At 39.4% G+C, this 15078-nt stretch overlaps 1 protein-coding gene across 1 annotated transcript; it reads left to right on the plus strand.

Moving 5' to 3' along the window:
• The first annotated feature begins 2290 nt into the window (after positions 1 to 2290).
• eef1g (eukaryotic translation elongation factor 1 gamma) lies at positions 2291 to 14537 on the plus strand. The gene is made up of 10 exons (XM_061900322.1): positions 2291 to 2398; positions 6108 to 6266; positions 6358 to 6421; positions 8761 to 8903; positions 9030 to 9173; positions 9763 to 9892; positions 11220 to 11412; positions 12566 to 12738; positions 13172 to 13296; positions 14203 to 14537. The coding sequence occupies exons 1-10, from the start codon at positions 2387 to 2389 to the stop codon at positions 14359 to 14361; spliced, it is 1302 nt and encodes a 433-aa protein (XP_061756306.1). The 5' UTR covers positions 2291 to 2386; the 3' UTR covers positions 14362 to 14537.
• The last annotated feature ends 541 nt before the right edge of the window (positions 14538 to 15078 follow it).

Consider the following 15078-nt stretch of genomic DNA (forward strand, 5'->3'; position numbering starts at 1 on the left):
ATATTAACTATTAATCTACTTGTTCATATACTGTTAATATCTGCTTATTTTCTGTTTCAACATGTTCTATCTACACTTCTGTTAAAATGTAATAATCACCTATTCTTCTGTTGTTTGATACTTTAAATAAGTTTTGGATGATACCACACATTTCGGTATCGATCCGATATAGTCACTCATGAAACGGTCAGAGAAGCACAAAGCTGCGGCAACGCAGCACCGGTCACAGCCCAGGATTACGGGCTACATTATTAAATGGAGACCTGAGGTTGTAATTTATGTCGAGACAAAGATGGCTCTGCTGATAGCTGCCAGCAACATCCCGTTCTCATTCGCGGATGTTTTCCACAAATCCGTGAAGGATACGTTACCGGATTCAGAGATCGCTCACCAGTACGCAAATGGCAGAACAAAGGCTACTCAAATAGTGAAAGGTGAGTGTATAGGGCTGCCACCCGTCCCTTATGATACGGACGGGATCCGCCGGGAGGAGCTGGACAAAGTGGCTGGGGAAAGGGAAGGCCAGGCTTTCCTGCTTAGGCTGCTGCCCCCGCGACCCGACCTCGGATAAGCGGAAGAAGATGGATGGTATCAAATGTGATGAATATTTAATGGACGACAATAGAAACAAGTCTTTTGGCTTTTTTAACCATTTATTTGCCTTTTTGGAGCATTACATGGATTAAATTATTTACGATGTCAATAAACTTCTCAATCAATCAATTAAAAGCAATTTAAGGGCTTCCGTACTCTTGATCATTCTCCAACATTTGATTGATAAATTTAAATAAACTATTAGAAAATGTAGACCTTACTTTCATAATTGTTTTTAAAGGCCTACTGAAATGAGATGTTTTTATTTAAACGGGGATAGCAGGTCCGTTCTGTGTCATACTTAAACATTTTGCGATATTTCGATATTTTTGCTGAAAGGATTTAGTAGAGAACATCGACGATAAAGTTCGCAGTTTTTGATGCTGATAAAAAAGCCGTGCCTGTACCGGAAGTAGCAGATGATGTGCGTGTGACGTCACGGGTTGTAGAGCTCCTCACATCTGAACATTGTTTACAATCATGGCCACCAGCAGCGAGAGCGATTCGGACCGAGAAAGCGACGATTTCCCCATTAATTTGAGCGAGGATGAAAAATGTGTGGATGAGGAAAGTGAAAGTGAAGGACTATAAAAAAAAAAGACGCGGGCAGTGGGAGCGATTTCAGATGTTATTAGACACATTTACTAGGATAATTCTGGAAAATCCCTTATCTGCTTATTGTGTTACTAGTGTTTTAGTGAGATTATATGGTCGTACCGTAACGTCGGAGGGGTGTGGCCACGGGTGTGGTGACCACCAGTGTCTCTGAAGGAAGCCACGTTTCTCGACGTGTGCGAAACGAAGGCAGCCGTTGGGGCCGAGCTGAGATTTGTTTTTTTCCCCTACTCCACGGTGGAAGCATCCCACGTTCGGGGGCAGCCCGTTGGAGGAGGCAAAAAAGTCCGCAGCTGCCTCTTTGACAGGTGCACAAGGAATGACGCAAGGTCTCCGCTCATGTCTACGGTAAGAGCCGACTTATCACCACAATTTTCTCACCGAAACCTGCCTGTTGACATGTGGTAGGGAACATGTTCCATAGTAAAGCTTCACGTCATCTTTCGGGAATGGAAACAAGGAAACACCAGCTGTGTTTGTGTTGCTAAAGGCAGCCGCAATACACCCCTTCCCACCTACATATTTCTTCTTTGACGTCTCCATTAGTAATTGAACAAATTGCAAAAGATTCAGCAACACAGATGTTCATAATACTGTGTAGTTATGCGATTAAAGCAGACGACTTATAGCTGGGATCGGGGCTGGAACAAAATGTCCGCTAAACGTCAGGATACTTTGCGCAAAATTTCAAATTGCAATTTAGTAAACTAAAAAGGCCGTATTGGCATGTGTTGCAATGTTAATATTTCATCATTGATATATAAACTATCAGACTGCGTGGTCGGTTGTAGTGGGTTTCAGTAGGCCTTTAACATTATACTTTTAACAGGTTTTTGGTTGCTACAGGTAGATAGCATTTTTAAGTAAAGTTGTATTATTATTATTCTGTATTATATGTGTTTTATGTTGCATGAGTGCACCGATAAAAATATCCTAGTTTGTGAGACCGTAATCAAAAAATGGCAATAAAAAACTATTCTGATTACAACTCTTTTTTGTAAAAGGTGCAAAAAAGGGTTTCGTATTGAAAACCTTACATTTATGAATTTAAAACTTATGCAGGTTCCAAAGGTAAAAATTCCTTTCTTCGAAGAAAACCCTCTCGTGTACGCGCACGTCACGTGGGTAAATACGTCATCGGCGCGCGCCGTCGTTCTTTCTTTCTCTCGTCCTGAAGATGGCGGCAGGGGTGAGTAAGATGGAGAGTTTTTTTGTATTTCAGCCTCACCATCCATCCTAAATCTTTGTCATCGTGGCCGTCACATGGCGGAATTGGACGAAGGTTGTACGTTGGGGCTCTCCCGCTGCAGTATCGGGCTGTATTTGCCACGTAATTCACCTGGGGGTAGTTGTAACAATCGTTAGCCCGCTGCTACACTGACGTTGCATTGGAACAGAAAGACGCCCATCTTGTGCCACGGTAGCGGTTCTAAATCAACCAAACATATCGACAGTCTCTCCTTTTCAAAATGACGGTGTTTATTTTTTAATTAAGCAACGTTTGCGCTTGTTTGTAGTTGATTAAAATGTTACATTTTTGGGTTTAAGGTGCCAGCTGGCACAAATGATGCAATGATGGTGAAACGTGAGTCCTATCTTTTTTTTTTAAAGGTTATATTAAAACAAATTTTCAAGATATATTAAAATCTTGTATTCTCCACCCTCCATTGCAAAATTAACAGATGCCTTGTTAGGTCTGGGCGAAATGGCCTTTCTTTAATATAAATAAATATCTCGATATTTTTAGGCCATATCGCGATACACGATATATCTCTTGATATGTTGCCTTAGCCTTGAATGAAAACTTGATGCATATACCGTTCTTCCTTGAATTGCCGCCGGGGCGCTAATTAATTTAAAGCCTCTTCTCGTTCCTGCGCTTACCAAAGGCAGGCGGTAAAAGTAAGCATGCGCTAAATATTTTCTCTCTCTCCGGCACTTACCAAAGGCATGCAGTTAAAATTTGAGTGTGATGTAAGCTTGGACCTTAAATCCTACTGAATAGCTCTTAATCTTCTTCCCTTTAAGTGATTTCAAATTACTGGTATTAAAATCAGCCTCCTCCATTTTGAAAATGACGGGAAGTGTCACTCGTGACGTCACAAGTTAGACCAGGCGGTAATACTAAGCATGCGCTAATTACTTTGCGAAGCGAGTGTGACCAGGCAGTAATTCAAGGCAGGCGCATACTAAATGCCCTGCGGCAAATCAAGGAAATGCAGTATGATTCTGTCTCTACATCAAAACATTCTTCTTCATACTGCGTCAATATATGCTACTTTTAAAGGCTTACTGAAATGAGATTTTCTTATTTAAACGGGGATAGCAGGTCCATTTTATATGTCATACTGGATCATTTTGCGATGTTGCAATATTTTTGCTGAAAGGATTTAGTAGAGAACCTCGACGATAACTTTTGGTGCAGATTAAAAAAACCTTGCCTGTACCGGAAGTAGCAGACGATATGCGCGTGACGTCACGGGTTGTGGAGCTCCTCACGTCTGAACATTGTTTACAATCATGGCCACTGGTGTTGTGTCGTTAGCAAACGTTAGTCCGAACGAACAAATCTTTTGAGTGGACGTACTGAACCGAATCACTTCATGAACTGATTCGTTCCTTTCTCAGTTCAGTTGAGCTCCGCGGGTATGAGTGGAACTGGCCCATTCTGTGACTCACTGAACCCTCGACGTTGGCGAACGACGCAGCCAGCTACTTATCATGGGGGGGTTGGGCTGAGCGAACGATTCGTTCACCTCGGATTAACGACATGAATCACTCAGTGAAAGACAACGCTCTCGCTCTCTGCTCGTGGATGAGGAAAGTGAGAGTGAAGGACTAAAATAATAAAAGGACTATACAGTGGGACCGATTCAGATGTTATTAGACAAATTTACTAGGATAATCCTGGAAAATCCCTATGTGCTTATTGTGTTAATAGTGTTTTAGTGAGATTATATGGTCGTACCTGTACAACCTGGAGGTTGGCCCCGCACTTTTCTTCAGCACCAGTCGACGGGTGGTGGCGATGCCCATCTTTGCCCTTCGCAAAGGACCCTCTTCGAAACACGATCTTTCGAAATGATCGCTGCATAATACACTGTACTTTGTATGTGTGGTCCAATCCAACCATGTTTGCTTGACCGCTCTGTTCCATAGTAAAGCTTCGCTGTGTTTGTGTTGCTAAAGGCGGTCACAATACACCGCTTCCCACCTACAGGTTTCTTCTTTGACGTCTCCATTATTCATTAAACAAATTGCAAAAGATTCAGCAACACAGATGTACAGAATACTGTGAAATGTGATGAAAAGAGACGAATTATAGCTGTGAACGGTGCTGGAACAAAATGTCCTCTACAATGCGTGACGTGACGTCATGCGTCATCAAACCGCGACGTTTTAGCATTAAACCTCCGCGCGAAATCTAAAATTGCAATTTAGTAAACTAAACCGGCAGTATTGGCATGTGTTGCAATGTTAAGATTTCATCATTGATATATAAACTATCAGACTGTGGTTGGTAGTAGTGGGTTTCAGTAGGCCTTTAAACTTTTATGCAGAGAGGGAAATCACAACTAAGTCAATTTAGCAAAACTGTATTAAACTGTTAAGCAGTGGCACAAACATTCATGTCATTTCTAAAACAAAGTGCAAGATTGTCATACATTTTAAAACAAGCTATAAGCGTACTTTTGTGAACGTTGTCACCAAGATGACATCAAAACAACACTAAATTGGAGCTTTTCTCAGCTACATTCGGGCGGAAGGCGGGGTGAGAGTGTGAATGTTATGTCTCTGTGTTGGCCCTGAAATGAGGTGGCGACTTGTCATAGAGTCGTCTTAAAAAAAATTTCTAAATGTAAAAGATTTTTGGCTCTTTGGTCAAAATGTTCCATAGATGATGTTTTACAGATCGTCTTCAAGTAGCTTTCTGACAGTCGCTTCAGGTTGTGCCATTTTGTGTCCCTTGAAAAATCGTCTGACCGCAACCCTCTAATAACTAAAGTTCTTTGGGTTAATAATGTAAACTCGCTCCACCGGTATGTTTTAGCGCTTTCATGGCGAGTTTACTCATCGATAAAAGTAAGCTTTACACTACTTAAAATTAAAAATGGCACTTAAACCATTACGATCAAGACATTTTGATAGATTTTTGAGCACCGTGTGTAATGTTCTATATTTTTAATGGAATGTTGGTGTTTGAGACTTATCTCTTATGTTTGCCATCTACTGGTCACACTTTTAATCATACACCCTGTTCCAAAGAAAATAGTGCAGCGTTTTAGTTGGTACTGCAGGGAAATCTGGGTATTTGTTCTGTTGTGTTGCGGTACATATATTCTCTCCAAATGTTTGTCATTGTTATTTAGTGTGGTTTCACAATACGGCGCATATTTATGACAGTGTTGGAGTTGTTTATACGGCCACCCTTAGTGTGACGTGTATGGCTTTTGAGTAAGAATGCCCTTCAATCATTTGTACATTGTGTTTTGGAAATCAATATAATCATTAAAATTGGCAATGATCATCAAGAAAACAGATTTTCTTGACATCTTCAATTTAATATTAATTTCATACTTTTCAATGCTTTAAAAGTATTGAGGTTAGTAAGCTAAACCTTATAGTCCGGGAAATTCGGTAAACAAAACACCGCTGGAAAGCGATAATCTGTTGTAAAAAACGTCTCCCCAGGTGTGGAGTTACGGAATTTTTCGTTCTTTCTGATTTTAATTTGTAAAAAGACACAAAAAATGTGTTAACGCCAACTGATTGTGGTAGAATATGGACTTCCTTGTGCATAAAGACAAAATGGTAAAGCTGGTTGCTAAACACAAGTTTTAATAAGCTTGGATTTTGACTATCTGACCATATCATTCTACACGTCTCCTGCTTTACAGACTCTGTACACCTACCCGGAGAACTGGCGAGCCTTCAAGGCTCAGATTGCTGCCCAGTACAGTGGCGCTAGTCTCAAAGTAGCCAGTAGTGCCCCTGCCTTTACCTTCGGGCAGACAAACCGTACCCCGGCCTTCCTCAACAACTTTCCACTGGGCAAGGTTGGTGCATGCCCTCAAACATTGTTGCTTATAAACTGCAAACCAATTTAACTGACTAACATGCCGTACTTTTGTGTAATTGTTTGAATAGGTACCTGCCTACCAAGGAGATGACGGTTTCTGTCTGTTCGAGAGCAATGCCATTGCTCACTACTGTGAGTATAGGTCCTTGATTGTTGATGTAGAGCAGTGCTTCTCAATTACACCCTCCCCAAGGAAGAAAAAACATTGTGTGCCCCGCCCCGACTATAAATAGTACCATTTGTCTATAAAATTGTCCTAAGTACACTGCTGCATAACATTGTGTCCTTGAACTTAAAATAGAACCAGAAAAGTAAGAACTGTAGCTCAACTTACAATAAATATCAGCATTGTATTTAGCAGGTATGAGATTTTTCCATGTCTAGTCGGAAATCCATGTTTTTTATCTCTGTAAAAATGTTTTAAAAAAAATAACATAAAACTTTTTTCCAATTGACAATGTGTTGCAATCTTGATCCATCTCTTTGCCATACCTGCGAGCAACTATGGCTATCTTGTAATGAGTACGGTTTTTGTTGATCCAGTGGTAAAAACTACGGTTTTCCATAAAGATAAGCAAGATAAGCTACCACGTCTGCTCGCTCTGCCTTTGATTTATAGATGATTAAATGGCCGCTTAACTTTTTGAAAGTCTTTTTTGCGGGAGTAGTTGTCCCCTGTCTATGGGCAAGGCAGTGTCTGTCGTGACACAAAGTCTTAATCTGATGGGGGTAGAAAAAACATGAGTCCACATTCATCCCAGTCATCTTTTGTTCAGTAAGTAAAGGCTGGTTCATGCTGTGGTCACATTTGAAATCAAACTAAGATGCACAATTGAGAATATATCAAAGTTTTTAAAAACATTTACCGTATTTTTCAGAGTATAAGTCTCTCCGGAGTATAAGTCACACCGGCCGAAAATGCATAATAAAGAAGGAAAAAAACATAAGTCGCACTGGAGTGTAAGTTGCATTTCTGGGGAAAATTTATTTGATAAAACCCAACACCAGGAATAGACATTTGAAAGGCAATTTAAAACAAATTAAGAATAGTGAACAACAGGCTGAATAAGTGTAAGTTATAAGACTCATAATTAACCAACTGAGAAGGTGCCTGGTATGTTAACATAACATATTATGGAAAGAGTCATTCAAATAACTATTAACATATAGAACATGCTATACATTTACCAAACAATCTGTCACTCCCAATCGATAAATCCCAGGAAATCTTATATGTCTCGTCTCTTACGTGAATGAGCTAAATATTATTTGATGTTTTATGATAATGTGTCAATTTCACACATAAGTCGCTCCTGGGTACAAGTCACATCCCTGGCCAAACTGAAAAAAGTGTGACTTATTGTCCGAAAAATAGGGTAATTCAAAAAAATGTACTTAAAAATTGGAAGCTACTCCACCGGCAGGTAACAAACTATACAGGAAACATCGATGATTGGTTGGTCCATGTATAAGAACATTGAAATATATTGTGACATCGTGCACAAAAGTGCACTTTGTTTTCAACTATTATAGTGGCGTTCTGTACAAAAAGTGCACTTTAACTTAGTGTTTTGATATGTCATCTTAGTGACATCATGCACAAAAGCGCACTCATAGCTTGTTTTAAAATGTCTTTCTGTTTTGGAAATGACACGAATGTTTGTGCCACTGCTTAATAACCGTTTAATAAATGCAGTTTTGCTAAATTGAGTTAATGGTGATTTCCCTCTGCTTAAAATGAGCCTATATTAATGCAGTTTGAACAAAAAAGTTTAATGTAGACACAGAATCATCATACTGCTGTGATTATATGCATCAAGTGTTCATTCTAGGTTAAGGCAAAATATCGGGATATATATGGTGTATCGTGACATGGCCTAAAAATATTGAGATATTAATAAAAGGCCATATCGCCCAGCCCTAGCGTACACAAATCTCCTCACGCTACATTTGTGCACTTAGTATTATAAACAACTGGCAAGATAGTCCATAATAGCATCCTTTTGCTTTATCTGTTTTCCCATCAATCAACAGAGATTTATGAATAAACTCGACATTCAAAACTGTTTTTCAGGCATGCCTAGTAGAGGTGGGGGAAATAATACATTTTCCGATGCATCATATTTCGGACATTGATGAGTTATAAAATCAATAAGTAAACGTTAATCATTTATCATATTATTTGTAAATAAAGTAATGCAGAGTTGTAAAATTTGTCCGACTGCACCCAGCCACCTCATCGAGAGATCCGACCAGCTCCTAATTACAAATGCACTGTTGTCATAAGTTGCAAGTGATAAACGCTTATTTAATTAAACAAAAAATGTTAAACTCCAATGTACATAAAAGTTTAGATGCATCAATCTTTTTTAATGGAATCGTGGCTCTTGAAGCATTATGGTGATTGAATCGTGAGATGCCCAAAGATTCCCACCTCTAATGTCTCATACCTTTGTCCCTCTCTAATGCAGTGAGCAATGATGTCCTGCGTGGTGCCACTCCCCAGGCTGTAGCTCAGGTGCTGCAGTGGGTGAGCTTTGCGGACTCTGAAATTGTGCCTCCAGCCAGCACATGGGTGTTCCCCACTCTTGGGATCATGCAATTCAACAAGCAGGTGTGTAGCCAAATAAAGCAGTACAACTGAATATAATGTGGTTTATTTATTTTATGCCTCCTGCCTGCCTACCACCCTTTTGTTTGAATGTCCTGCGTAGTCATTCTTTTGTCCGGGTGTATCCAGGCCACAGAGCAGGCAAAGGAGGATGTGAAAAAGGTGCTTGGAGTTCTCAACCAGCACCTGAACACTCGCACCTTCCTGGTGGGCGAGAGGGTCAGCCTTGCTGACATCTCCGTGGCCTGCTCCATGCTCTGGCTCTTCAAGCAGGTTAACCATAAAGTCTTAAATTTGCTTTCCTACAACCTGAATATACAGTACAGGACAACATTTTGGACACACCTTATTCAATGCAATTTCTTTATTTTCATGACTATTTACATTGTAGATTGTCACTGAAGGCATCAAAACTATGAACACATGTGGAGTTATGTACTTAACAAAAAAAGGTGAAATAACTGAAAACATGTTTTATATTCTAGTGTCTTTAAAACTGCCACCCTTTGCTCTGATTACTGCTTTGCACCCTCTTTGCATTCTCTCAATGAGCTTAAGCACACCTGTGAAGTGAAAAACATTTCAGGCGACTACCTATTAAAGCTCATTGAGAGAATGCCAAGTGTGCAAAGCAGTAATCAGAGCAAAGGGTGGTTATTTTGAAGGAACTACAATATAAAACATGTTTTCAGTTATTTCACCATATTTTAAGTACATAACTCAATGTGTTGATGCCTTCAGTGACAATCTACAATAAAGAAAATGCCTTTAATGAGATGTCCAAACTTTTGGCCTGTACTGTATGTATACTGACCTAATATTTTGGAGCCCATAATCTTACAGCCCCTTTTCCCCTTTAAAGGTCCTTGACCCATCTTTCCGTCTACCTTACACCAACGTTACCCGTTGGTTTGTCACCTGTGTCAACCAGCCTCAGTTCAAGTCTGTCCTCGGGGAGGTCAAGCTGTGTGAAAAAATGGCCCAGTTTGATGGTAAGTCGCAAGATAAGCTACCACGTCTGCTCGCGCTGCCTTTGATTTATAGATGATTAAATGGCCGCTTAACTTTTTGAAAGTCTTTTTTGCGGGAGTAGTTGTCCCCTGTCTATGGGCAAGGCAGTGTCTGTCGTGACACAAAGTCTTAATCTGATGGGGGTAGAAAAAACATGAGTCCACATTCATCCCAGTCATCTTTTGTTCAGTAAGTAAAGGCTGGTTCATGCTGTGGTCACATTTGAAATCAAACTAAGATGCACAATTGAGAATATATCAAAGTTTTTAAAAACATTTACCGTATTTTTCAGAGTATAAGTCTCTCCGGAGTATAAGTCACACCGGCCGAAAATGCATAATAAAGAAGGAAAAAAACATAAGTCGCACTGGAGTGTAAGTTGCATTTCTGGGGAAAATTTATTTGATAAAACCCAACACCAGGAATAGACATTTGAAAGGCAATTTAAAACAAATTAAGAATAGTGAACAACAGGCTGAATAAGTGTAAGTTATAAGACTCATAATTAACCAACTGAGAAGGTGCCTGGTATGTTAACATAACATATTATGGAAAGAGTCATTCAAATAACTATTAACATATAGAACATGCTATACATTTACCAAACAATCTGTCACTCCCAATCGATAAATCCCAGGAAATCTTATGTCTCGTCTCTTACGTGAATGAGCTAAATATTATTTGATGTTTTATGGTAATGTGTCAATTTCACACATAAGTCGCTCCTGGGTACAAGTCACATCCCTGGCCAAACTGAAAAAAGTGTGACATATTGTCCGAAAAATAGGGTAATTCAAAAGCCCCGTGGCAACCTAATGACGATGCCTAAATGCGTTGAACATTAAATCCCACCCTCTTATGGCTCTCGGCACCTAATGACTAAAAGCTCTATTCGAACAAGGATTTTCATAGTCGAATCAGATTCTTTAGATTTTTTCCATAGTCCTTTATCCGTCCGATCTATGTTAATGTAAAATATAGACACTTTAAAGAAATGTTCTGTTCAAACCACTAATAGTAGCATAATCTGGTGGGTGCTGTTCCTGTCGTATTTATTGGTTTACAACAGAGCAGGCTGCAAATGAACTCTTTAAGTAGATTATCTCTGGAGGTGTGACTGATGCGACCTGTTCAATGTAAGCAACCATTGAAATCAGTAAATGTCTTCCTTTTTTTGGGTCTTTGGGGATGACATACTTAGCTGTGGTTTAGAATGTTTTTTGTGGCACTCTGATCACCAAGAAACTGAATTGCTAAAGTCAGATTTATTGTATCTTGGAAATAAAAATACTTTAACTGTTTATGTAGCAAAGAAGTTTGCTGAGATGCAGCCCAAAAAAGAAGCACCCCCCAAGAAAGAGAAGGCAGCAAAGCCTCAGGAGAAGAAAGAGAAGAAAAAGGAAGAGAAGAAGCCTGAACCAGAGGAGGAGATGGATGAATGTGATGCTGCTTTGGCTGCAGAGCCCAAAGCCAAGGACCCCTTTGCAGAGCTACCAAAGAGGTAGAGAAAACAAACACTATTTATTAAAGACTCATGGTGGTTTATTGTAATCTTATTATTAATCCGATTATTGTAAAGGGTTACTTAAGAGTTAATTGTTTGAATAGCAATTATGTATTTGTAATAGTTCTCATAGGGGAAATATTTGTCCCCTGTCAATGGGCAAGGCGGTGTCTGGTTGTGACAGTCTTAATTTGATGAGGGAAGAAAAAATCACGAGTCCACGTTCATCCCAGCCATCTTTGTTTCAGTGAGTTAAAGGCTGGTTCATGCTGTGCTCAAATTTGAAATCAAGACTTAATGCAGAGTTTGAGTTTATTTTGGAACACGCGAGCATACACATAATACATCACAATTTCCAGTTTATCTTTTCAACATGTTCGAAAAGGAGTAGGAAGAAGCAGCGCTTATAAAATTCTACCTTTTTTTTTTTTTTTTACATAACAGTTGCTAAAACTTTTAACTTCCTGTTCTCAATGCATTCACAATATACTCCATAAGTATCACAATAAAAATAGATGAATAAGTAATTGGTGAAGTTATATTCCATACAATGAGATAAGTGAGGTTATTTTGAGACTGAAAGAATGGATGGATGAATAAATTCGCAATGTTTATCATGATTTTTCTTCTTTGTAAACACTTTAAGTTTGAAGAGTTTGTTGAAGTGGATCATATTAATTCGTTTGATTGCTTTGCTTAATCCATTCCATAATTTAATTCCACAAACAGATATACTGAAGGTCTTAAGTGTTGTACGTGCGTACAAAGGTTTTAAATTAAATTTTTCTCTAAGATTACATTTCTCCTCTTTAGTTGAGAAGAATTGTTGTATATTCATGAGTAGCTGGTTATAGTTTGCTTTGTGTATAATTTTAGCTCTTTGCAAATTCACTGTCGTGGAATTTCAGTATCTTTGATTCAATAAATAAAGGGTTTGTATGTTCTCTATATCCAACATTATGTATTCTAACTGATCTTTTTTGTAACACTGTTAGCGAATGAAGTGTACTTTTGTAATTATTTTCCCATATTTCTACACAGTAACTCAGATATGGTAACACTAGTGAGCAGTAGAGAACGAGTAAATGCTGATTCACCAAATGAACGAGACTTCTGATGTCTCTAACCTGCCTTATTTCTTACGTTGCAGCACGTTTGTAATGGACGACTTCAAGAAAAAGTACTCAAACGAGGACACCGTGAAAGTCGCACTGCCTCATTTCTGGGAGCACTTTGACCCCGAGGGTTTCTCTATCTGGTATGCAGAGTACAAATACCCAGGCGAGCTGACCGAAGTCTTCAAAAGCTGCAACCTTATCAGTGGTAAATTGACCTAATCTGACATACCATGAATAGACATTTGCACGTTTGATCGGTGTGGCTTCTGCTTTTGTCCATTGACGGGAATTTAAGATAAGTTTCTTATTCAGCGTCATTCAGTTGTATTGATACGTATTAGTTCAATCGTCTTTATTAAATTGTAGATGCAACATAAATGTAGGAAGTCCCATATCATTTGGCAAGGCTGTGTCTTTTTGTGGCACAAAGTCTTAATCAAAATGGGGTAGAGAACATTTTAGCCACATTCATCCCAGTCCTCTGATTAGTGAGTCCAAAGCTGGTTCATGCTGTGGTCACAATGTAGACTGACTTAATTGTACTTGGGGCACTTTTAACAAGCCGATTTATACTGGGCCTATGTCTGAAATGATTGTGAAAACAATTTCTTTACATATAGTCCTTTTATTGTCCCCAGGTATGTTCCAGCGCCTTGACAAACTTCGAAAGAATGCCTTCGCTAGTGTGCTGTTGTTTGGTGGCAGCAATGACAGTGCCATCTCCGGACTGTGGGTCTTCAGAGGCCAACAACTGGCTTTCCCTGTAAGTGCTCTTGTTGAGAAGTAAGAATCCACTGCTTTGTCAGAATGTTGTAATGTTTTGTTTCTGTAAAACTTGAGCAGCATCAACTGTACAGATTTTAAGCGCCACTGCCAATGTCACATGTGCATTTTAGGTTAACAAAAAATCAAACATAGGCTTGCGTAATTAGTTGAAACTTTGCCAAGCCACAGAACAGACCATCGGCATAGTCAGTTGAATCCTTGACATCTGCTGGCACATTTTGTCTGCTTAAAGGTAAGCCGTGCACTTTTATCTGTAAAGGAATGCTAGTGTGCATTGATATCGGCCACGCACTTGTTAGCTGACAGCTAATTTACTGCTACTGAATATAGCATCAAATAGGCTTTATGCTTTTTAAGGATTGTAAAGGTGTAAAGCTGTTAAGCTTTACTCAAAGTGTTGCTTTTAAGTGGTAGTGGAAGTGTTATGTTGACAGACCTGGCAATATTTAATGGTGCTCCATGGCAAAAGGTTAGTTATTTTATTTCCTTACATTCACAATAACAGTAAATTACCTATGCACTTATTGTTGCAATCCCCTGTCTATGGGCAAGGCAGTGTCTCGTCATGGCACATGATCTTAATCTGATGGGGGAAGAGAAAGTAAGTCCACTTTCATCCCAGCCGTCTCGGTTCAGTGAGTTAAAGGCTGGTTCATGCCGTGGTCACATTCAATCAAAATATACATTTTATATGTTTCGAACTGAGCATACAAAGCTGTTTATTGGTAAATGTTGACTTGTTTTGCACATTGCTATGGTAAGTATACAGTCAGACAAGCCAGCGGCAGTGTTGCGATCTCTCATCTGACACTAGCGCAAAACAAACTTGAGGGACGATAGAAGATATTCAAAAGAGTTTATTGTTTTTCTTTCCACTCCTCAGCTGAGTGCAGACTGGCAAATCGACTATGAGTCATATGACTGGCGCAAACTGGATCCAAACAGCGAGGAGTGCAAGACCATGGTGAGAGAATACTTCACGTGGGAGGGGGAATTCAAGCATGTGGGCAAAAGCGTCAACCAGGGCAAGATCTTCAAGTGAGTGGACACTGGGACAGTCTGGAACCAAAGCACTTTAGGCTTCTGCTCTCAACACTTCCACCCTACAAACTTTGAGCTGCCAGGTGCAAACACAATTGCAACTGAAGGTGTTTTGGATTTGTCTATGACCCAAAACTTTTGTTGTGACTTGCAAAATAAAGTGTTTTTCACAATGCCCATGGTTGAGTTTGAGTTGTGTGGTTTGACCCCGTAGCTTGTATTGAATTTTACCCAGTTTTATTTCTTTCATGCTATCAATTTTTGCAAGGTACTGTTTTGACTGAAATGTAAAGGTTTTCTTCCTTTCCTCTATTTTAAAATGTGAATTGGAAGTACAACCACAGGAGTTAGTCCCTTGCCATTAAGACGGTGAGGTCTTTTTTCGCCTTGAGTTGCTCGCCACATCCAGGTACTGACATTACTGCGTTGTGCCTTACTTTCCTGCAGGAATGCACTTGTATGCGCAATTGAGGGAATTTAAACCGCTGTAGACACCTGGCTCATAATCTACTTGATAGCTTGATAATGTCTTTGAGGACATAATGTCTTCTGAGGACAAATTACAGCAAAGTTTCGCTGTCGTGCTCAGCAGTCATACTGTAAACTGAATTTAAACGATAACATTTATTGCTCAGTCACACACGTGGTCAAAATCTTAATGTTCATTTTACACTAATCCTCCAAGGTTCTAATGGATTGTTCTAAGACGTTTCATCTC

The sequence above is a fragment of the Nerophis ophidion genome, linkage group LG05 (assembly GCF_033978795.1).
Source record: "Nerophis ophidion isolate RoL-2023_Sa linkage group LG05, RoL_Noph_v1.0, whole genome shotgun sequence".
In the NCBI taxonomy this organism is placed as follows: Eukaryota; Metazoa; Chordata; class Actinopteri; order Syngnathiformes; family Syngnathidae; genus Nerophis; species Nerophis ophidion.